The 23019-nt window shown below is 43.3% G+C and overlaps 1 protein-coding gene across 10 annotated transcripts in view; it reads right to left on the bottom strand.

Annotated features, from left to right (window-relative positions):
- The window catches only part of NHSL1 (NHS like 1), a 241808-nt gene that overhangs the window by 103672 nt on the left and 115117 nt on the right, over positions 1-23019 (bottom strand). Inside the window, exon 1 of one of the 10 annotated variants that reach the window (XM_034765553.1) lies at positions 16344-16429. The exons of the other annotated variants lie outside the window; for them this stretch is intronic. Within the exon in view, the coding sequence (XP_034621444.1) occupies positions 16344-16359 (16 nt within the window). The 5' untranslated portion in view covers positions 16360-16429. Of the gene's footprint in view, positions 1-16343; positions 16430-23019 lie in introns of those variants that run through there. 10 annotated transcript variants of the gene reach the window in all.

Raw genomic sequence — 23019 nt, 5'->3', positions numbered from 1 at the left:
GCCTGCTTCCAAGGTTACTAACTGCATTTTTTTCAAAATCCAGGAACGTACCATATACAAAAAACTTGTTTCCTTGTCGCAACACAGACCTGACTCATCAGTTCAAAATATGCTCATTACAGGAAACTCTCTAACAACTTTTGTTCCCACCCAAAATACTTACTGAAAGAAAAGAAAAGATGGTATCCAGCTTGAGCAGTTTTTGTTTTTTTCCTCCTACAACACAAGCCTCACAACCAAGAGACATGGACAAGCCTGTAACAGTTTCCAACATCATAGTCTTTCAACAAATAAATGATCTGCACATAAACAAATGACTTTTTTTTAAAAGCCATTTACTTCACCATGGAATAAACACTTCAAATACAGAGCTAAATTTTGGTCATTCAGACTTCATTTAATCATACCCACATGCATTTGTCTTCTCACAACTATGCACATATTTTGTGTGGGTGTGATATGCTTGCACAATGCTTCCTTCTAACAAATAGTTTACAGAGGATTAGGTCGTACTATTGCTGTCAGCTAATGGAGTTACTGATGTAGCTAAAGTAGTTTCGGGTTTGTACCTGAAGGGTTTGAGTTCAATACAAGGGGGGCGAGGCGGGGGGGTGGGGGGGAATTGACATTACTTATTGTCATTACAGATATGCACTTTCCACAGCGCAAATCTGCAGGTGCACATAATTAAGCATGTATTCACACAAATTCCCATTTAGCACATGCCTATCCCTAAGTACATGTGGAAAATAAGTATTCAGTAGCATCCACACAAATGTGCATTTTTCTGATTGCTTTAAGCCCTATTGCCAATCTGCCCACATGCTGTTAATTGCAGGATTGGGGCCTTACTATGTGGTGAAGCCAACACATGGAAAGGTAAAATAATCAGAATTGCAAGAAGTAAAGCTAGGGGATTCAAGGCTTTTTTTTTTTTTTTTTTTTTAATTAAAGTGCACAGTCCTGACAAGGGAAAATAAATAAAGAGAAATTACCCCGCTCCTTATAAAATTCACATGACCCAACTGTACAGCAAGTATATGAAAAATTTACTTCATTCTTTAAGAACACTTTTTTTTTTTAGTCTCAGTTTGGATCCCTTTATCCTCCCACTCTCAACCTCAGGATTCTTCCTCACACCGGCCAGGAGTTAAAAAAGACTGAAACAAGCCCTAAGTCCTTCCCCCTCAGTCAGTAGTTGCTGCTTTCCAGTGGATGCACAATGAGCCCCTGATGGTGAAGGACACCCCACCCACAAAAAACTGCAGCAATTATGCATATACTGGTTGCTAGCAACAAAAACTAAAACTTCATTGTGATCTTGAATTTTCATCTGAAATATGCAATTGTGGCATCAAAAAACAAAAGCTGACCTACTAATGCATTTAGATGACATGAAAGCTCTACTGAAATGTATTTAATAAAAAAATACAAATTAAGCATTCATGGCTACAGTATCCCATTTGCTCATGTTAATAATAAACTAAGAAAAAATTGGAGTTCCCTCATTCAATCCATCATTCAAACTTCTCTTTCGCATAAGTACCAGCAAGAGATGAAATCGTAACAGAGTCAGGAAAACTCACTATCATCACTACAGGATACAATATGGACTATCCAGGATTTTGTCACTAAGAAAATATAAAATTAATATCCTTCCACCAAGCATAAATCCTATCACTTGAACTAAAGGAAACTCTGGTTCAGCTATACAAACATTTGACCAGGTCTTCTGTCAAGGCTGATTCCCCATTCTGGCACTTCGAGCGCAGAAGATGGGGGCTCGCAAGGATTCTAAAAAAATTAATACTGGCCACTCCAGGCTGGTATTAAACTCCCGAGGTCACAGCTTCTCTTGACCTTGGATGGGTAGATGCTGCCACCACCCAAGTGCAAAAACAAACAAACAAACAAAAAAAACCCTTGTGAGAACCCAGGAAGGAACACTTGGGAATTCCTTCCTGTGGGGTACCCTCAAGCCCTTTCTCTCCCCTTCCTGGGAAGAACTGAAGAAAAAACAAAGGAAATCAACTGTTGCCACCAGCTAATTATGCAACATATGCACAAACCTCTTAGGGACACAAAAATCCAATCCTGTTCTTAAAAAAGGAAAATTTTATTAAAAACAAAAAGAAAGAACATCTGGAACTTAGGCTTTTGCTAGATTTTAAAAGAGCAATTCCAAAAATTAAGCACCCAAAATAACTTTCTTGGGGGTTCAGTTTAAAGGTTACAAGCACATAAAAGCATCTGGGGTTAGCACAGAGGAGTCCACAAGCCTTACAGAAAATAAAAGAAATAAACCTAATTGCGTTTATCTAGACATTCCCTGTCCCAATGAATCCTTCTAGGTGTGGATGATGAATTTTCATACTTGTTCCAAACTTTACACAGCATTCCAGCTTCCCGTCTCTTCAGCCCAGAGAGAACAACAGACAGACAGAAAGTTTCTTTCCCAATTTTAAAAAGTTCTACCCATTGGCTCTTTTGGTCAGGTGCCCATTTCCTTTTCTTTTACCTGTGGGCTTGTTACAACCCTTTACAGGAAAAGCATGTAGAGAACAGCTACTAAGAGGAATTTTATAGCTAACTGGCTGGCTGAGTGTCCATAAAAGGGAGCTGCCGCCACTTCATTTATCACATCTTTACTAGGAAATTTTGCTAAAATTCCTCAACTTTCTTGTGACAGATATGGCAATTTCCCACAATATCTTTGGGAGATCTTATTGAATTAAGTTTAAGTATCTCTGAAGTTCATGCTATTAAATGCACAGGTTATGTATTATTGTGGGCCTAGATGATCAAAGGACTATATTGAACAATGTGGCAGATAAGAAGAACTTTTGGGACAATACATGTGAAGTGGAATTCCTGGGAAATATCTAGCAGAGGGTGATTGCAAATCTCCCGCACCCGAGCAATTATACAGAAACCCAGCCCTTTGAAGCTACACCCTGAAGAGAGGGTGAGACTCTGCTGATTACCTGTTCCCAGGATCACAAGATGTGAGGCCCAAACAGTATAAAGGAGTGCCTCACAGATTCATTGGGGTGCTTGTTCTGAGCTAATAGCTGTTATGAACTTGTAACCACAAAAAAACCCTGGCGGGGTTGAAAGACTGATCAACTGCCTGAGCCCTTGTTGGGAGCTGCCTCTGATCTCTAGTAAGCTTATTAGAACATAAGAACGGCTATACCGGGTTAGACTGATGGTCCAGCTAGCCCACACCAGCCTGTCTTCTGACAGTGGCCAATGCCAGATGTTTCAAAGGGAATGAACAGAACAGGATGATCATCAAGTGATCCATCCCCTGTCATCCAGTCCCAGCATCTGACAGTCAGTAGCTTAGGACACCCAGAGCATGGGGTTACATCCTGACCATCTTGGCTAATAACCATTGATGGACCTATCCTCCATTAACTTAGCTAGTTTTTTTTTTTTTTTTTTTTTAAACCCAGTTATACTTTTGGCATTCACATCATCCCCTGGCAACAAGTTTCATAGGTTGACTATGTTGTACGAAGTATTTCCTTTACTTTGTTTTAAACCTGCTGCCTAAGAATTTCACTAGGTGACCCCCTGGTTCTTGTGGTCTATGAAGGGGTAAATAAAACTGCCTTATTCACTTTCTCCATACTATTCATGATTTTATAGAACACTATCATTTCCCCTCCATCCCCCCCCCTTAGTCGTCTTTCTTCCAAGCTGAAGAATCCCAGTCTTTTTAATCTCTTCTTGTATGGAAGCTGTTCCATACCTTAATCATATTTGTTGCCCATCTCTGTAGCTTTTACATTTACATACATCTATTTTGAGATACAGCAACCAGAACTGCATGCAGTATTCAAGATGTGGGCATACCATGGATTTAAATAGTGGCATTATGATATTTTCCATCTTATCTTTCTCTTTCCTAATGGTTCCTAACATTCTGTTAGCTTTTTTGACTGCTGCTGCACATTAAACAGATGTTTTCAGAGAACTATCCATAATGACTTTAAGATTTCTTTCTTGAGTGGTAACAGCTATTTTAGACCCCCATCATTTTGTATGTATAGTTGGGATTATGTTTTCCAATATGCATTACTTTGCATTTATCAACACTGGGCAACAACATGGCAGATGAAATTCAATCACCAAGTTCAGTGTAACTCTTCACAATCTGCTTTGGACTTAACTGTTTTATGTATAATTTTGTATCATCTGCAAACTTTGCCCCCTCACTGTTAACCCCTTTTCCCAGATCATTTATGAATATGTTGAATAGCACAGGACCCAGTACAGATCCCTGGGGGACACCACTGTTTACCTCTCTCCATTCTAGAAACTGAATCTATCCCATTTGTTTCCTGTGTTTTAACCAGCATGTGGTTTCACCTTAAGAATAATTCATTTGCTTAAACTGGTATCTTCCAACAGTGTACAATTAATTACGCTGTTTATAGCCTCTGACAAGAAAGGAAAGCGGGTGTCAGGAATCGGGGCCTGCAGCAGAGCCAGTCTCCAGGCAACCTGACAAGAGCAGCTGGCCTGTAGTATACTGCCTGATTGCTTGGAAGAGTCAGCATACCAGCTCTTAAGTCCAGCAGAAACAGCAGCAGTTGTCCAATGGCTGCTCAAAGCATTTGCCCACAGCTGCGATGGCCCCAGCCTTGGGCCCTACCTTGTCTCGCTCCAGGTAACCCAGTGCTGACCCCTTGGCTCCGATCCTAACCTCTGACTCTTAGCTCTGTCATCTGATTCCAGGCTTACCGACTTTCTGGGCTAACCACAAGACCTGACTCCTACTTCAGCCACCCACGTCCTGGTCACAAGACAACAGGCCTGCTTACGCAGTCTGGCTTGCTGGGGAACTCATGGTGTTTGGAGGGAACTGTGCAGCCTGTATAGACCCCGGTCAGGAGGGAGAGAGATGCAGGTCTCCACCCAAGAAAGGTGATGGCTGAGGAGCTTGGCACCTAAAAGTTGGTGGCCTTGCTGGATCACAGAAGGGGAATACATGCTGCCCTGAACTGTGATGCTTCTTACCCCTTTTCCAGCCCCACTTGTGGGACTGTTAGTGTCGGAAAGATGGCAAGCACTGTTCTGTGAAGACCTGCTCTGAGCACAGAAAACATGGTTCTTAGAAAGGCCAGTGACCACCTGAACTTAAGTCTAAACTAGCACTCCTACCATTGCTACCAAGGTTCACACAATACTGCCACTATGAAGAGGAACTGGTGGTCACTGAATGATCTGTAGAAGGGTCCCATGTTCTCATTACTTCACTTCTGTTATCTTAATCTGCCAATGTTTTAACCATCTCTATTTAAAAAAAAAATTAAATGCAGATGGTGAGCTGTCAATACAGTACAGATGTTGCTTTGCTGCTCAACAGAGGGCAGTGAATTCCTCTTAAATTGCAGCCAAAAGCCAACACTCCCATTTTAAAGAATAAAAGTGCATGCTAAAGAATACATTAAAATATGCAAGAAAAATGATATGTACAGCTAATGGGATCCCTAAATATTGAAAGAATTTAATGCAGAAGTGCTCTGTGAAATAGCATACACATACTTCAAATAAGCCTATAAATATCGTCACTGGCTTTTCAAGAATTTAAGTCATTACTTTGCATTGTTTAAGTATAGCATTACCAGTGCTGTATACAGTATGTACTCTTCTAGCTTTGCCTTATTCACCACCATCTCTGCAGAAGGCTGGTGTTGCTGTTGAGCAGATATTATAAATTACTCACAGGTTTTTCTGATGAACAAGAAATTTAGTGAAACAGAACGTCAACACTGAAGTTCAGCTCTTTTTAATTGGTTTGTTTTTATTGCTATTTCTTTTCCTCCCTCTTTTAATCTTCATATTTTGCTTTCATAACTGGCACAGAGGGTTTCTTTTTTATATATCTGCAGAAGATAAAACATCTGTTGTCCTCTGGTGATAAATGTCAGGTCATTTATTTGGAATAGTCTTCACGGGTGAAAGTAAAATTGAACTCTTACTGGTACAGTACCCGCTCCGTCCCCTTCCCTGGAAGGGGCGGGGCTGGGGTGGCAATTTAAAGGGACCGGGGCTCTGGCCACTCCCGCGTTAGTGGCAGCCAGAGCCCTGGGGCCTTTTAAATCACCGGCCTTGGGGCAGCTGCTCCTTTTGCCCCCCATCGGCGCGGGGGAGGAGGGCAAAAGGGGCAAAGACGTTAAAGTGCTAAGTCAGCGGTATGGGCCGGTACCAGCAGCCACTTTTTAACCGGTATGCCGTACCTGCCCATACCGCCTTACTTTCACCCCTTCGTGTATTCCTAGCATATTGAGGGAGCTTTTCCCACATAGCTACAAAAGATCAACTTTGGATAAATAAAGTAAGGAACCCCCGTTTCTTCTTTCAACTGATACAAGGAAACTTGTTTTACATGGTTCTCAAACATGTAAAAGGCTTGGGAGATCAGTGACACCCCAGAATAGTTTCAGAGCTTTGTTAGAAGATAGTGGAACCTATTTTCAGAAGCAGCACAATGTTATGAACATGCACTATAGTTTAGTTTATCTTTTTCAGCAACCTTATTGTGTTGTGTAGCTTTTTATGTCTGAGACACCTGGTGGGAGCAGGGAAGAGTGAAAGCAGCAATGCAAGCAATATATTTAATTAGTATCTCATGTGTACGTTTATATATTTCAGTGTGATGCCTTTTGTTTTTTCAGTGAGCTTCCCTGGAAGTGTAAGAATTACATAAAATATGTACAGAATGTATATCACTAGCCTTATAACAAATATTCTGTAGGACACTTAAAGTATCCTTTCTGAAGGGCAGCAGTTAATATTTTCTTTATGGGTTCAATCCAATAAGAGTTTTGCCTATCTAGAGTCTTCAGGACTGGGCCCTACTTATTTCATGGGTATCATGAACACGGCCCAATATTTAGCCTTGCTGTTAAGGAATACGGTGAAGGTGCTGTCTAAACTAAATTCTGCAAACATTTTTGTATCCGTTTCCACTGATTCAGTTATATTTGTAATCAGCTTGTAATTTCCAGTATCTATCTGCAGCTTTTAATTGGTACTTTGTCCAGTCTGCTGTTAAATGAATCAAGAGGCAAATGACAAAGGGAGTGCAGGCTACTGAATAGGGCAGATGTAGGTTTTATCTCAGCTCTGCCACTGACTTAATACATGACGTTTGGAAAGTCACTTCACCTCTCCATGCTGTTTCCCCTCCCACCCACTGTCAGTCCAGTCTGTGATCGCTGAGGCAAGGACTATGTTTTACTCTGCGTTTGTACAATGCTTAACACAATGGAGTCTTGATCTCAACTGGAGCCTCTGAGTCCTATTGTAATATAAAAAACAGTAGTTAAGTGGGGCTTTCAACATTTGTGTTCGGATACTATTCCACAACCTAACTGATTTCACTGAGATTTCCCCCCCCCCCATTATTTCAACCTACATTTTCCTTGTGTTCCATTCAATTTCACTTTGTTACTCCAGGTAACGCAAACAATTCCCCTCGCTCTTTGGTATTCAGACCCTATAGAATATGGCAGACAGCAACTTCACATACTCATTGAGCCAACCTACACATATTAGCTCTTTTAACCTTTCCTGATATGTCCCACCCTCTGTTCCTTTCAGCATGAAAAAGTGAAGCTTTCGTTGTTTAACCAACAACTATTTTAAATTTTCCCATTTAAAATGTTGTTGGGTTTATTTGGACCATTAGGCCATGCTGTTTTGGGTAGACTTCTCTTTATTGCTCTGTGTCAACCTGGTTTCATCTTGGAATTGACACTGATGTCCTGTTGAGAGTTAGACCAGGGCCTGGTGTAAACTGAAAAGTTTTGCTGGTATCGCTATTTCGTTTAGCAGTATGGGGGGGAAAAAGTCACATCCCTAACAAACAGAGCTATGCCTGCTAGAGCACTGATGTAGACTCAGTTATATCAACAAAAAAGTCAGTATACGCTTTTATAAATATATATTATTTTTTTCAGGGCATCGATGCAAGTTATACAGGTGGAAAACACTCTTCTGTTGGCATAAGCTGCACCTGTAGGTGTAGGCAGGTTTGCTGGTATAGCTACACCAATATAACCAGTGGCAGCTAGTATATAAAGGATGCTGGGAAGGTAGAGGTCCTGACCAGGACCCCCTTCCTACTGCCTCTCCTATCACAGGAGTAACCAGGACCTCTCCCCTCTGTTGTGTAGGGTGTGCTGGGACTGAAGCCACTAGAAGACCCGGGCAGAGCTGAAGATGTTGGGAGTTGGGTGGCTGCGCCGCCTAGACAGGAGAACCCCCCACAGGGAGCAAGAGCTGGGCACAGGTAGGGCTCTTCAGGGAGTCCCCCTTTGCTCCGCTGGGCCTCCCCCAGCTTGCCCACTACCCCTATCTTCTCCTAGCTCCCCCCACTTCCTCTCAGCTCCTCCCTGCTGAGCAGGCAAATTGCCTCACTTGCCCCAAAGTTCAGAAACCACCACTGAATATAACTATACCAGCAAACCCTTTCTAGTGTAGACAAGGCCTGTGTAAAGTGTTCCATTCAATGGAATAGGGGTGGCAGTGGTTAAGCAGGGTAGCAGCCCAGCCAATCAGTACCTATGGTCTGAGTAGACTTCAGTAGAGATTAACGGAATAGATATTAAATATAACAGGGTGTGCCAGAAAAGGAGAAGTGAAGAAAATAGACTAGTAGATGGGAACAAAAGAGAGCAGCTCTGTAAAGTACAAGAGGGAAAAAATAAAGATGAAGAGCCAAGAAGAAAGAATGGTTAACTAAAGCAGTGGTTTTCAACCAGGGGTCCATGAGAACCACTGGTTTCAGGGAGGCCGCGGGACCCCACGTCTGAAACCCAGACAGCCCAAGCCCTGGTGCCTCCCTACCACAGGGCTGAAACCCCGAGCTCCGGTGCCCCCCACCGCGGGGCTGAAACCCTAAACCCTGGTGCACCCCCCACCACCACAGCAGTGCCAGAGTGGGGCAGTCCCGGGGACAGCTTCACACACACACACACACACACACACACACACACCCTTCCTCCTCTCCCTGTCCCCGAGGCCTCACACCCTGGCCAGGTCAGAGGCAGGAAGCCGAAGGCAGGCAGAGCCTGCTCTGGCTGGTGGCATGAAGTAGGCAGCCACGGCATTCCCCCATCTGCTACTAATGCCCGGAGTTGCAGCTGCGCCTCAGCTCATGCAGCCAGTAACAGCTGCCCAAGCAGTGGGACCCCCCTCTGTGGCTGGCACAGCCCTTGGGAGCAGTGACCACAGGGGAGCCCTACTGGCGCACAGCCCCTAGCTACCTCCTCCTTGCATACTGAGCCTCCCCCCTGCCCTCACACAGCCCCAGCTATCCTGTCCTTGCACCCTGAGCTACCTACCCCCTGCCTGCACACAGCCCCTAGCTACCCCCTCTCTGCACCCTGAGCTACCCCGTCTGCACACAGCTCTACCTACCCCCATCCTGCACCCTAAGCTACCCCCCCCACTCACACACAGCCCCTAGCTGCCCTCTCCTTGCACCCTAAGCTAACCCCTTGCCTGCACATAGCCCTTAACTATCCCCTCCCTGTACCATGAGCGGATTTCAAACTTTTTGAGCTGAACCCCCACCACACACAACCCAGACAGGTTGGGTGGCCTGCTGAGGTGAATCAGGGCGTGGAGGTAGCATTGCCTTCCTGGACCCTGCTGTGTGGAGTTGGCCCAAGCCTTGTCGGCTCCTGCCCCCTAAAACAGAAGTCAAACTACACCTATGCCCGAGGGCCCAGCCCCAGAGCCCTGGTTCCCCACACTGGGCCCTGGAGTTTTTATAGCATGTTGAGGGGGGCCTCAGAAAGAAAAAGGTTGAGAACCCCTGAACTAAACCACCACATCTTGGCTACCAAACTCTGCTGAATCATAATTATAAAGAGTGTGTTGCCATCCAGGGGTACTGGAACAATTTAAATAGTGGGGGTGCTGAGAGGCATTGAACCAAGCTGTATACCCTGCATATGATGGAAACCACTTCAAGCCTAGGGGTGTGGCTGCACCCCCAGCACCTATGCTTGTCATAACATATCAAAAACTTATTTAAGAGGAAACAACCTTCTACTAAGGAGCAAAATCAATATTGAACTTTACCAATTCAGAATCATGCATTATTTATCTTTGCTTTACACTTCCATTCACTCTTTATAGTAACTAGAGTCCATGTAGCAACAGTTCTGATAATAATCACTTTACTCACAAATACCAGAGTTGATGCTAGGAGACCTGGGACAGTGAGATAAAAGGCAATAAAATGATTTCAAGAAAAAGACAATTTCAATATAGAAATGTGTGAATTATGTTCAACGTATTTATTAAGATTGCTTGTTCCACTGTTGGGAGAAGCTACTTCAGTGCCCTTATCATTGCTGTACATTATTAAAAAGGATCTATATGATACACAAAATGCAGCACACATACAGGATTTCAAAAATCCAAGATGGAATTAAAAGACAGAATTGAATTCATGTTAACTGAACACACACACACACACGCCCACCTACCCACCCACCACTAACCAGCTGACTTCCTAGTTTTAAATAAAGCAGTTTTAAATTTTGACTGGAATCTTATAGGCAGGCAGCACTGTCACTTTAATTGACTCCAAATTTCTTCCCTTCTCTCCCTCTCTTCTGATTTGCTGCTGTATATATGGGGGGGAAAAGAAAGAAAAAGGAAAGACATGAAATAGGAAAAAGCAATTGCGTGTACAAATTGTCATTTGAATGGCTCAACTTGGAAAATGCATTCGTTTCAAGACATCAGAGAAAATCTGTTTCTGATTCTAAACATTAGATATTTTCTGAGAACGTTGCCAAGAAAAGAATCCAAGGAACGTCTTTACATGCATAACACACACGAGACAACTGGTGAGCAGGCCTGTGATTTTTTTTTTTTTTTTTAATTAATCTGTATTTACAGAATGGAACTCTCCTCTAGGGAGCAACAACCCACATGCCCAGGATTTTTCAAAGATAGTTTCTAACATAACTCTTTGCTATTATTGGTATGAAGAATTTCCCCCACCAAACACACAGTTGTAAGACGTGCAAGGATATGGAAAATACTTCTCAACAGCAGGCAGGTAGCAGGCACCCACTTTACAGCATTTCTGGCACTATTACCCCTTTGTGAAACTATGAACTTCTGCAAAGAACCAAAGAGTTCCTAGGCAAAAGTCCGAGTTCACTTTTCAGCACATGCCAATGTACTGAGACTGATGCTCATGACCCTTCCTGATATTAACTCTTAAGGACTAAAATATATTTAGTTTCTAGATATCCATCTCTCCAGTCCAAGCTTTTGAGAGCAATAAAACAGTCCAGCTTCTGCCCTGCATCCACATACATCTATACAAGAGCTGTTTCAGTCAATCAGCAATAACATTTATATTAATGTATCATCATATTTTCCAATAATCCCAGAGATTATGAAGTAGCACCTGGCACTTCCAAATGGGACATTACGGTGCAGAAGCTATTTCAAAACTAATGCTCCTTGATGCTGGAAAGCTCAGATACATCTAGAGGAAATACATTCTGGTTCACTGGGGACATGAGTACAGCCCTGCAAATCTGGGAATATCCGCTTTATATCTGCAGATCATTTTGGCAGATCGTGGATGGATGTGGATCCAAATTTCATATCTAAAACCCTGCAAATCTGCAGATATCTGCAGCTCGCGGGTTGGATGTGGATACAAATTTTGTAGCCACGCAGGGCTCTAGACATGAGGATGGAGGTCTCCTGTCTGAACGGTGTCCTTTGCCAGAGCAATTCCAAATTGATGGTAGTTCTGAAGGATATTGTGTGCCTTTTCTTTTGATACTGACATGGTGGCTGCACATGGGTGGCAAGGATAATGGTAAAGTGAGCACAAATGGTAGTTAAAAAAAAGACAAATTAGAGGGATGCTGAACCAAATACCATAAAGATGCGGTGAGCCCACGTTCAGATGGAGGATTTCAGTGCCAAACAGCCCCCACAAGTACACACATGATTCAAAACATACATAGACATTAATAACTAATACATCTAAGCAAGAATGCTAATCATAACCAGAGACTGAAGAAAACTCCTACTGCACAGCAACACAGGAGTTGCTAGGCATAGAAACATGCAAATAAAAACAAACAACTCTCCTAGAGCTTTCTGAACTGAAAACAAAACAAAACTAATACCCACAGGACAAACAGGTTGCACTGTTTAAGAGACAGAAAACAAACCCACTTCTCAGTCTCCCCTCATTCTATTGTATCTTGATTTAACAATATATCCAAAACTGCAGCTAAATACAATGATTAGGATAAATCAAACAGACTGATACGATAGAAAACTATTGGGAATTACTAAAAAAATTGGGGGAAATGAAGTAAATTAGAGACTTGTACCTCCAAGTTACTATAGGATTATAAACATGAATATAAATTAAAACTACCGGTAGCATAGCATATGCTAGTTTTTACTTAAATTATTGATTTCAGAATTATTTTAGGAAGTAGAGAACATCCCTCATGATGATAAAATGGCACTACAATACCACTTTCTAGGGAGGATACAGAGAATAGGAGAGAGACCAGAGTGTAACTAACATGACTGGAATGGGAAAGACAGGAAGCCTATCTTGTCACCGCAATGACTAAGATAACACATGCATACAGTAAAAATTTTGATGCTGATGTTTTCACCATATGAACCTCTGTATTCACACCCTACACACTACTGTAATAATCTTTGTACAAAATATGCCTTGTAAGGTATCATTTGAAAACTCACTGGTCAATCATATCATGGTGAAATTGACTGAAATGTGGTTACCAGCTAAGTTCCCCATAAGCTGCGCAGCTGCACGCAGCAGCCTATTTAGCACTGTGCGGGTGCTCAGGGAACCCACCCAGGGACCTTCCCAAGCCCCAAACAAACCTGGCCCCCAACCTGCCACGGCCGGGGCAGCCCCCCAGTCCCAATTATGCCACAATCTGGATCTGCTGTGGCCAGGGCAGCCCCCCAACTCCAACTATGCCAGGGCGCCCCTATCTTGGCCCAAACCCAGCCCCGGAACTGCCGCCGCGGTGAGAGGCACCTTTATCCCCCACCCCAGGTGCTGCTGCAGGGAGAGAGAGCTGGGGGGAGTCCTCTCTCCCTGTCGTAATCCCGGAGCACCCTCCTGCACCCCCAAACTCCTCATCCTTGGCCCTACCCCAGAGCCCATACCCCCAGCTGGAGCCCTCACACCCCTGCACCCCAACCCTCTGCCCCAGCCCTGAGCCCCCTCCCACATGCTGAACCCCTCAGCCCCACCCCCACCACATGAATTTTGTTATGTGCATCGATATGAAGGTGATGTGTCACACATCACCTCCATATTGGTGCACATAACAAAATTCATTCCACACATGGATGTGAAAAATTAGAGGGATCACTGGTTACCATACCAGTCTGTGGAATGGAAACACCTGTTTCTCATAGACAAAGGACAAGTTGACGCCTCTAGCCAGGTGTCATCAAAGTTGATAGGAAATCTCCTGTCAAGTGGCCATTCTTTGAAAAAGAAGGGGGGCAGGAACAGATCCATCTATATTTTAGCAAACAACAGCATGGAACCTCTTCCACCGTAAGACTCCATGACTCCAACCTCACAGCAGGAATGAACTTTATCCAAGGGTAACGCTCAGGAAAATGTATTTCAAAGGGTGACTGGACCATAGAAATGAGAGGCAAACATACCCCGAAGTATCTCTCCCTCTCTCTCGTTTTTTCACCTGAAAAGACCAAACAAACAAAAAACAAACCTAGCCTTTGGACTTTGGCGAGAGACCCTGACTTGAAAATTTGATCAGCAATGTTGCTCGGAACCTGTGGTAAGAATTTTAACTTTAACCAAGTCTAATTTGTTAAGTTTTAGTTACTAGAAAGTGTTTTATTTTTATTTCTCTGGTAACCATTTCTGACTTTATTGTCTTATACATGTACTCACTTAAAATTTCTTTGTAGTTAAATAAACTTGTTTTATTTCATCAAACTAATCCAGTGCTGTGTTTAAAATGAAATGTTGGTTTACTCCAATTAAAGCAGCAAACTGTTGTACGTTGACCCCTTACCGGGACAACGGACTTATGATATCTGAACCGGCCATGGCAGGTTGGGGGCCAGATTTGTTTAGGGCTGGAGGAGGTCCCTGGGTGGGTTCCCTGAGCACCTGCACAGTGCTAAATAGGCTGCTGCGTGCAGCTGACAGGGAACTTAGCTGGTAACCACATTTCAGTCAATTTCACCATGATATGATTGACCAGTGAGTTTTCAAATGATACCTTACAAGGGATGAACAGTGCAGAACACACATTTTGGGGAGTGTGTTGGAGTCACCCTGCAGCTAGTAACCAGGACTGCTGGGGTCAGTGTTGCTGGCAGGCTGGAGCTATACACAAACACTCAGGGTGTGACCTGCGTGCTGTTTGGCTGTCTGAGAGTAGCCCAGGTTGGGAGTTACAGCAACAAAGCATTGTGAGGCACCCTAAATTGCAGGGTAGGTGATGACAACCTCCTCACTGGTCTGGATTGCAACCCTGAATGTGACAGATGTCATAACATTTATCACAAATGTACTGTTAATATTTCAACATTTATCCACTATAGCCATAAACTCAAAGGGCACCCTTAACTTATCTTCTGCATCTTATAGTTACCAAATCGTATATCAAGAAAAAATACTTATAAAAATGCATTTCATATGTTGATACATTTTCCCTTGCATTTGGCATTTACATAAATATTGTTTAAAAATCAAGGGACATTCAGGACTTGCAGTCCTTTACTGTATTTTAAAAAAAAAAAGACGTTCTACGTCTGTGCGTTGGACACGAGACATGCTGTAGACAGTAAATTTTTAAAGGGGCTTAAGTCCCATTTTCAAAAGCTGCTTAAGCACTAAGAAGACTATGTCTCATTCACAGTCAATGAGACAGATTCCTAAGTGCTTAGTACACTTTTGGAAATTGGACTTTTGAGCTTTTGAAAATATTACCCATATTCCAGATAGGTTCTTCGTTTCAGCAGTAACTAATATCCTGCATAAAATAATAATTTAATGCTTTCGCAATCAACAGCTCAGAATCACTGGGTTTTGTTTTTTAAAACCCAGTGGCCTGCTGGGTTTTAAAAAGGGTGATGTCATGAATTTTGTTTAAAACAGTTTTTTAAAAATGCACACAACACAACTTTTTGAGTGCGTGCATGTGTGCAGAAGCATATCCAATGTGTCATTTAAGATGAACCTAACATATAGTGAAACAGTGTCCTCTAACCAGTTAAGACTTTATCAAAAAACTATGAAAATATAATGGCATTAATTAGACTAAGATTCTGGGGACAGGGACGCTCTTTTTGTTATGTATGAATGCAATGCTAGCACAATGGGACCCAAGTCATGCTTGTGGCCTCTAAGTGCTACCCTGATATAATAAGTAACAAGTTTGTAGTAGTATAAAGTATAATTTATTCAATATTTTGATATTACCACTTTGAAAAATGGACAAGAAGTTCTTACCAAACCAAAAACAAATGTGTGCAAATATTTAATTTTACTGTTTACTGGAAAATTAAATCTGTGTCAGAGTCCTAACACTCTACCCCAACAGCTCTTTGCTCAGTGATCTTTCAGCAACTACACTTCAGCAAACTATGACAGTAGCAGCAAGATCATTTCTGAGGAAATACTTCCCTTCAGGAACACAATCTTACAAAGCCCAATTACTTACTTACTCACTGGTGCGTACACACACACACACCCTTACACCCTTTGTTGTTAGTATGGCTCAGCCTTTATTCTGGGTCCAGAAAAGATCTAAACCATAACAGCAGAATTAATTTCTACTGAGAATTTGCATTATTATGACAAAACCAATTGGGAATAATTAAATTGAGATACAGTCTTGTTGAACTCACAATGCAGCATTACCGGTGCACATGCTTTACATAATAAACCCTTCCAAAAGTTTCTGTGATGCAACTAAGTCCCTTTGAAATATTCTCTACATTAAGCTACCCAAGTTTACTTCACACACATACAACAAGCTTGACCTTTTGTCTGACAAACATTCATGTACCCTACATGAGAATTCCAACCAGGCAGCAGTGGGTCTTTTGCCTGCTCGTAGGAACAAAAGGAACAATGAATTGATGCCACTCTCTCATTTCTGCACAGAATAAACTCACATCAAGTTGTGTTTTTAAAGGAGTTGCCATCTTAACACTAAAATCCATCCCTATGAAACAACACAGTCCTGTTGGCTAGAACCAGCGCAACAACTTTGTCAAAGAAGCCCCCTCACCTTTCAGACAAAACATTCTGAGGCTGTTCCATGAAGAGGAAGTGTTCTGCTTCCCAAGCACAACACAGAGTGCTAGGTACAGCTGTTCCCCAGTCTACCCTATTCAAGCACACAGCCGTAGAAGCGTGGCAGTGGGCCAGCTCATGCTGTTACAGGAAACTGCTACCCAAACCACTGATTTCTGAGCTGCACTGATGACACCTCCCTATTTCTCACCTCCCCACCCAATCAATTCCAAATAGCCCTTACTAAAAAAAAAAAAAAAAAAAAAAAAAAGGCTACTGTGTCTGTCTCTTTAGTCAATCCCAGCACAGCATAAGCCTGAGTGCAATTGTTTTATCTCATCAGTCAGCATTTTTCACTGCTGTGGACACAGCTTATACCCACCAATTGGTCAGCATTAGAAAAAATAAATCACTCTAATCCAACTCAACTGTTTGTTATGAATTACTAACTCTGCTCTTCGTGAACTTTTTTTGTTCTGGAATGCATGGCTTTTCTCTCCCCCAAAAAGTGCTTTGAGAGGTTTGTATGTTAGATATGTATATACATCATACATACAACGTACCAAAAATCTCCCTAGAGTCCTACTCGTAGTTGTTTTGAAGGTCAGCTAGGGAGTGTTACAAGACCCCAGCGCTCTGTGTAAAGAAGGTTAGCAATTAGGGAATCGAACATGATGTCAAATGAATTTAAATTACAGTTTTAAGCATTCGCATTTTGAGCCAAATCCTATCAGCTCTTACTCAAGCAAACCTCCCATTGCAGTCACTAGCAGTTTTGCCTGTGTAAGGACCGTGTAGGATTTAGCGCTTGTTATTAAGGGCTTTATTGTATTTTTTAGGCACAACTCTGGGGTAGGGCTGATGCACACCACACAGTGGGAACGTACCATGCCCACTGCTACCTCATTTCCAAGGATTCAGCACTACCCCCTGTGCATTGGTCCTACTCCACAGGCCTGTGAGGAGGGGGTGGGGCCATGGCCTTGCCTTCCTTTGAAGCACTGTGTCCCCTAAGAGAGAAGTCCCTGAGCTCAGGGACTGGAGATGTGCTGGCCCTTTGTAAGGGTCTGATCCTGAAAACGTTTACTACCAAGTATTGTGCTTACCACCAGGTGTGGTGCCACTGATATTTCAGTAGGACTAAACATGGTACACTTAGCCCTATGCCCCACAGCAAGTGCTTGCAGAACCAGAATCTAAGGGTATGCCTACATTACAAATGAAGGTGTGTGACTGCAATGCAGGTAGACATACCCATGCTGGCTTTCATTTAGCTGGTGTGGGTAATAGTGGTAGTGAGGACATGGGTGGCACAGACTTCAGCATGGGATCATCACCACAGTACTAGGGTGACCACCTTTTCAAAAGGCAAAAGCAAGACACGTGTAAGAGTCCCACCCCCTATGTGACCCCAGCCCCTGTTCCTCCTCTTCCACCAAGGCCCCATCCCTGCCCCTCCTCTTCGACTGAGGCCTCGACCCCTGGCCAGGCAGGATGCTGGGGCGCACCACCCATGGCAAGTGGAGGTTCCAGCGCTCCCCACAGCAGCCCAAGCTTCCTGGGCAGCTCTTATTACTGCCCAGCTCCAGCTTCTGGCCTGGTGGTGGGGTCTTGGGGAGAGAAGGGGGCGCGGCCTCATGGCAAGAGGTGGGCTAAGGCCCACCTAAGCCTTCCCCCACCCCACCCCGGAAAGAGGAGGGTGCCTGTCCCAGAGTCATTCAAGCCCAGGACCAGAACTTTGCATTTTTGGACTGTCCCTCCCAATTCAGTACAACCCTACCCAGTACATGCCCATTGGGGACCCTGGGGATGTGCTCAAGTTGTTGGTCCGTGCTGGGATCTTTGCTGCCATGTCTTCCCTGCTATTGTTACCCACAGCAGCTAGATAAAATCTAGTGTGGGCATGCTTACCCATATTGCAATCACACCTTCGTTTATGGTGCAGGTGGCCCCTTAGATACTAAAGAATTGTATGTGGTAAGGAGCAAGAAAGAGTTCATGGTAAATGACCTCATTGTAAAACTGGGAAATACAGCTCTAAATTTATTATTTAAAGCATATAGAGCTCCTGCAATCCAGACTCCACTGTGAAACACAGAAGCACATGCATACACAAATCATCTTCTGGAATTTCTCCCAAAGCATGAACATAGCAAATGCTGCAGACACCTTGAAAACAGCAGTTAAGACTACAATCAGCACTAATAGTATGCAGAGTCCTATTAGCCATGCTTGGACTTATCGGATTGTTGTTCAATACTTGTTACCATATTGTAGTAGAACAAGAGTAGAACCTGGAGTTACAAACACATTGGCAATGGAGGTTGTTCGTAACTGTGAACTAAGCTTTATTGGTGTTCTTTCAAAAGTTCACAACTGAACATCAATCTAATACAGCTTGAAAACTTTACTATGCAGAAGAAAAATGCTGCTTTTAACCATCTTAATTTAGATGAAACAAGCACAGAAAGAGTTTCCTTGTCTGGTCAAATATTTTTTTAAACTTTCCTTTTATTTTTTTAGTAATATACGTTGAATACAGCACTGTACTGTATTTGTTTACTTCCAGTTCCAAAGGGTACGTCTACACTTACCTCCGGGTCCGGCGGCAGGCAATCGATGTTCTAGGATCGATTTATCGCGTCTGGTCTAGATCCCGGAAGTGCTCGCCGTTGACGCCGGTACTCCAGCTCGGCGAGAGGAGTATGCGGCATCGACGGGGGAGCCTCCCTGTCGCGTCTGGACCCGCGGTAAGCTCGGACTAAGGTACTTCGAATTCAGCTACGTTATTAACGTAGCTGAATTTGCGTACCTTAGTCCGAAGTGAGAGGGTTAGTGTGGACCAGGCCAAAGGAGGGATGTGGTTGACCAGTCAGTTCGTAACTCTGGTGTTCGTAACTCTGAGGTTCTACTGTACACAAGTTACATCAGTGGGTTACAACTTTGGAATAAAGTGCTCCAGCAAAAAAGTGGGGTAGACCTTATGGTGGTGAATCCATGATTGAGAGACAGAGCTCACTTAGCTTAACTCTAAATTGTGAAGCGTGCCTCCCTAGGGTGGCACTGAGGAAAGTCTGGGGGGGAGGGTGTGGCCAGGCCCGGGCAGCTCCTACGGGGGGTGGGAGGGCGCGCTACACTTCCATCCCTGCTCCACCCTCAGACCAGCTTCGCCTCCGGGACAGATCCACCCCCAGTCCCGCCCATCCCCTGCTCCACCTCTAGCCCCAGTTCCTTCCCCATCCTGAGTTCTGTCCCCAGCTCCGCCTTCAGCCCAAGACTGAGGAAGCCCTGGCTGTGTAGTAATGGGGGGGGGGGGGAGGAGGATACACGCCTGGATAAGTTTGTGCACCACTGCCTTAACCTGTTTTTCTGATGGGAAGAATGCAGACCTATTTCAAAGTTTGAACATGTTCTAGCTGAGAAATGAAATTAAGAAAAAAAATATTATTTTGATTGCTTTAACTGCTGTTTTAAGAATATTTGCATCTTTTGCTATTTTGATTATTTGGAAAGAGCTCCAATCATGAACAAATCTGTATGATGGACAGCAACCTATTAAGTTGGGGGAGGCATTTAGTTGGGTGCCACAAGGATCAATGTTAGGTCCAGTCTTGGTAAATCTATTAATTAATTACCTAGAAGGAGAAATAAACAGCATTAATGAAATTCACAGGGGATTCTAAATTGGGAGCAGCTGTGAACTCCAGTGAGTACTGCAAAATAACGCAAGTGGTCCTAGAGAAAGATTAAAAACTTAAGCAGAAAAAAACCCCAGAATGATATTTAACTTGAAAAAAAACGCAGCTTTGTACATCTGGGATGGCAGTGCGGGGGAGAATCACAGATATGCAAGTCGGATGGAGAGACTTGGGAAGCAGTAACGCTGACACAGAAATTAGACATGCAAATTAGACATGACTTTGTAATGTGATACACTAGGAAAAAAGGCCAATGCCGTTTTGAGGCTGCACATGCAAAGGCTTCATATCATGCAGTAGTGATTTGAGGATTTCAGAGTCCCCTCTGCAAGGAATGATCCAGCCATCTTCAGAACTCATGCGTCTGCTCTGAGCATCTGACAGGCCAGCTTCTATGCACCCACTGCACTGGACTGGCTGCCACTTCCAGCTGTCATTGGAGGGAGGGTGGGAAAATCCCTAGCTGGGTTAGGAGAGATGGACACTCTCAGGGGAGAAGATGGAGAGTTTCCAGCAAAGAAAGGAACTGGGAAGGAAGATGAGGGAGTTTCTAGAGGGATAGAGAGATGGAGAATCCGCAGGGAAGGGGGTCGGAGATTTGCCCAGAATGAGTAGTGCAAGGGAAGTCCCAGTTGGGGAAGCAGAATGAGGGAGACAGATTGTGTCTGCTCCCCAGCCCCCCCCCCCCCCCACCTCGTGTTCTCTCCTCCCCATGCTCAGCATACAAGTTCCAATGTAGGTGGGAGCGATCCTAGCCTGGAAATATAGATGGGAAGGCTTCCACTGGCCTCCTTCTCCTCTTCACTTGACACACTGCTGCAGTTAGGCAGAAAGCCAAAGCAACAGAAAGCAAAGAGAGAAGCAGCCATAAAACCCTGTATGGTGCAAGAGGAAGAAACAGCAAGTTAGAAACTGCTCCAGCCCTGTAGAGTTGCCTGTTCTGAGGCAACCATCAGCCTGCCACGAGTGGGATAAAACCATCTCTGTTATGGACAGCTAACAATCCTTTTCTATACGGCTCTGATGTAACATTCCCTCCTGGGCTTCTCATTAACAGAAGGATACTGGAAGGAACTCAAAAGAGCAACACATTTTGTTAGAGACTGGAGAAGTTTGATTTATGAGAAAATTTAAAGTGTCAAATAAATATAACTTGACAAAGGGGTATTTAAGAAGAGAAAAAGGTAGACTGAACAACAGGAAAACAATTCTAGGCCAAGTAGACGCTTTATTTTTGGAATAATTTCCAGAGGAAGCAGCAGAAGTCCCATCACTTGAAATATTTTAAACCCAGCTGGACAAACCATTATTCAATGCACTGCAGGGAACAATCCTGCACTGGCAAGGAGATGGATTACAAAGCCTAACAGGTATTTTCCAATCTCTAGAGTCTATTAATTTTTTTTTAAATGTTCAAGCCATCCCTCATAACTTAGTCTGACCAACAAACGCAGATACTAAGAATATCTTGCATATGCTTCATCCAAATAAGAACGATGTTCCTTTCTTCACTCCTCTCCAGCTTTCTCTGAAGTATGCTCAGCAATCACCAATACACACAATAGCACATGACAAAGTAGAAAGGAGGGATTTCTCCCTTTTTATTATGCATCTGGAGAACACTTCTGCCAAAAACACTGTCTCAGAGGAAGAAATAAATCCAGCCTTTTCAAGAAGACTGTCTAGTGTCTTGTAGGACACTCATGCACTTGCAGCCCTTCCATGCATTCCCGCAATCCAACTGGATCTTCTGGAACCCAGATGGGCTGTAAGAAAGGGCTGCAGTTCCCAACTCTGGCCATTAGAGTTGCGCCTGCTCTGTGTGCCTGGTCAAGGGTTGAGACCCCAAAGTAGGTAGTGGCAGCAGTGGGTGGGCAACAGATAAAGAGGCTGAATGGGGGGCCTGGGACAGGTAGAATGGGGTGAATGAGGAATGCTGGTCCAGTGATGGTTCAGGTTGGTCCAGGGATAAGGACTCTAGCCTGACTTGGGAGATCTTGGTTCAATTCCCTACTCCATCACAGACTTCCTCTGGGTTTGTCACTGAGTGACCTTAGGCAAGTCACTCAGTGTCTCTATGTCTTAGTTCCCCATCTATAAAAGAGGGATAGTTATATTTCTCTATCTCACAGAGGTGCTGAAGTTTATGGTTACATGGAATTTACTTGCAAATATGCAAATTGGCTCATTAAACTAATTGTATAAAATGTCACACATGTAGAATTGCACAAACCTGGCAGCTATGAGTATGAAATGCTGCACACATGCATATTCCACAATTTTTACCACAGAAATGGAAAAGAATGGGAGGTAACTCCATCTGCCACTGCTCTTCCTCGTGAAGACATTATTTCTAGTGAAGTGCTAAGTGGGAAGGCCTGATAATGCAATCCATGAATGACCATTCTTAAATTACCCACATTTCTTCTTGGATCTGCCTTTCCAAGGGTTGTTATCCATTCTTTAGCTGGATGGAGGTGTTTTATTAAAAAAAAAAAAACAAAAAAAAACGGGATTTTTGGGAAGTTAAAGTGTGTCTTTCATTCTTTTTCCTGTGTGCAAAGTCATTGGAATTCATTGCACGAAAGTCCCTGATGACAACCACCAAATGCTCCACTGTTATTTTGTTCTATTAAAAAATGTAAATCAATATCAATAGCCCAGAACTGTTAAGCTACCCTTATAATTAAAAAAAAACAGGATGGAGAAAAAAAAGTTTATTAAGAAAACCAAAATTTCATCCTTCCAAAGGGATTATTATAAATAGTAAATAAAAAGGACATTATAAACATTTTTTGGGGGGGGGGGGGGAGACCTTTATATTTTTCTTTTAAAAAAGATTACTGCAAAGAGAAAGCACAATTAAAATCTCACCTCTGGCTCTAGAAACATTTGTTCCAGGTTGCCCCATTTTCCTAAAAATAAATGACAAATCCCATAAATCAGACTTGTCAAATTCAAAATTGCCAAGGC

Source organism: Trachemys scripta, chromosome 3 (assembly GCF_013100865.1).
Source record: "Trachemys scripta elegans isolate TJP31775 chromosome 3, CAS_Tse_1.0, whole genome shotgun sequence".
Lineage (NCBI taxonomy): Eukaryota > Metazoa > Chordata > Testudines > Emydidae > Trachemys > Trachemys scripta.
The sequence above is the reverse complement of the archived record's forward strand: the minus strand, read 5'-3'. Positions and strand labels throughout refer to the sequence as shown.